The sequence below is a fragment of the Papaver somniferum genome, chromosome 2, assembly GCF_003573695.1.
Source record: "Papaver somniferum cultivar HN1 chromosome 2, ASM357369v1, whole genome shotgun sequence".
Lineage (NCBI taxonomy): Eukaryota > Viridiplantae > Streptophyta > Magnoliopsida > Ranunculales > Papaveraceae > Papaver > Papaver somniferum.
Genome location: NC_039359.1, coordinates 182,429,524 through 182,431,029, shown reverse-complemented (window position 1 = coordinate 182,431,029; position 1,506 = coordinate 182,429,524). Strand labels below are relative to the sequence as shown.

Sequence of the window (1,506 nt, the reverse complement as noted above, 5' to 3'; positions counted from 1 at the left end):
AACTAGTTTTTTCATTACATTAAAATTTAAACTTGACGACATCCATGAAAAACTAAACTTAAGCCTAACATCCCATACGAGTTATTAGAAACTCCTTAAGAATTTGGTAATGCGCTTCGTATTCGAAAGCTTTACCTTTCCATCTTCGCCACTCATCTCGAGTTCGTATTCCCAATTCAGCATTAGTGTCACCTCTGAGACGATATCGAGTAACAATTCTTTTCAAAGCTATAAAATCCACAAGATCTTTTTTGATAGTCATGAATCGACAAAACAAAGCAGCACAATCCCGGTTATGAGGATTACATGTCTCTGTGCAAAAGGAATCATGAATTTTTCCCAAATAACTCATACTAGGTACACCATCCATCCGTCGTTCTTCACCTCTCTTCGGGTAGTATATTACATAGTTTCTACAAAGAGATAAATCTTCATCTTCAGTGAATCTAGGATCATCCATAATTTAACCAGAAAGTAGAGAAGTTTTTGTAGAGAAGTGAGGTGTGATTTTGAAATGGATGAAATGAAGGTGTATATTTATAAGGAATGCTAGCGGTTGAGTCTAGACCGCTACTTTAAATGACCGTTAAAAAATTTAAAATTAAACAGCTACAAAACAAAATTACGGAACAACAAATGAAACTTAAAAAACATAACCAATTTAAAAAAATAAAAATAAATAACAAATGAAACAATAAAAAGAAAAAAACAAATGAAATAACACTACTCAATTCGTCCTCCATCTCTTCCAAACTCAGCCCACAGATTCGCTTTGAGATCTTCCCTTAACCTGTTATACAGAGTTATGTTCTCAATATGACTGGTCATTTGAGCATAGTTCCTTGCAGGTAATCTTCTTGCTGGTATAATCTCAGGCCTTAAGTCTTCATCTTGACGGTTAGTCCAATTCTTATTACGACGAGTCTCCTGGATAACCATGTTATGCATGATGATACAAGTCAGCATAGTCTTATGCATTTCACGAGCACTTATACCACGATAAGGCCCACAAATGATTGCGAACTTCCGCTTCAGAATTCCAAAAGCCCGTTCCACATCCTTTCTCAGATTCATTTGTTTATTATTGAACTATGAGTATTAACGACCCATTTCACCCGCAGGTGGATGACGGTAACATTGAACTAAAATTGACCATTTTGGATAAATTCCATCTGCAAGATAATAACCATGAGTGTAGTGATTCCCGTTGATAGCGAAATTAACCTGAGGAGAAATTACATACTTTAAATCTTCAAACAAAGGCGATTTATGTAAAACATTTATATCGTTTTGAGATCCCGGGAGACCAAAAAAAGCGTGCCATATCCAACAATCATAAGAAGCAGCAGCCTCAAGGATAACCGTGGGTTTTGCGTAGTGACCCTTATACTGACCGACCCAATAGGTAGGGCATCCGGTCCATACCCAATGCATGCAGTCAAGACTACCAAGCATTCCGGGAAATCCCCTTTCCTGATTTTGTTTTAATATTTCTCTAACATCTGC

At 36.7% G+C, this 1,506-nt stretch overlaps 1 protein-coding gene across 1 annotated transcript; it reads right to left on the bottom strand.

The window, feature by feature from the left end:
* Positions 1-723: 723 nt before the first annotated feature.
* On the bottom strand, positions 724-1,074 carry LOC113352485. Its single transcript, XM_026596299.1, has one exon. The coding sequence runs from the start codon at positions 1,072-1,074 to the stop codon at positions 724-726; it is 351 nt and encodes a 116-aa protein (XP_026452084.1).
* Positions 1,075-1,506: the final 432 nt, after the last annotated feature.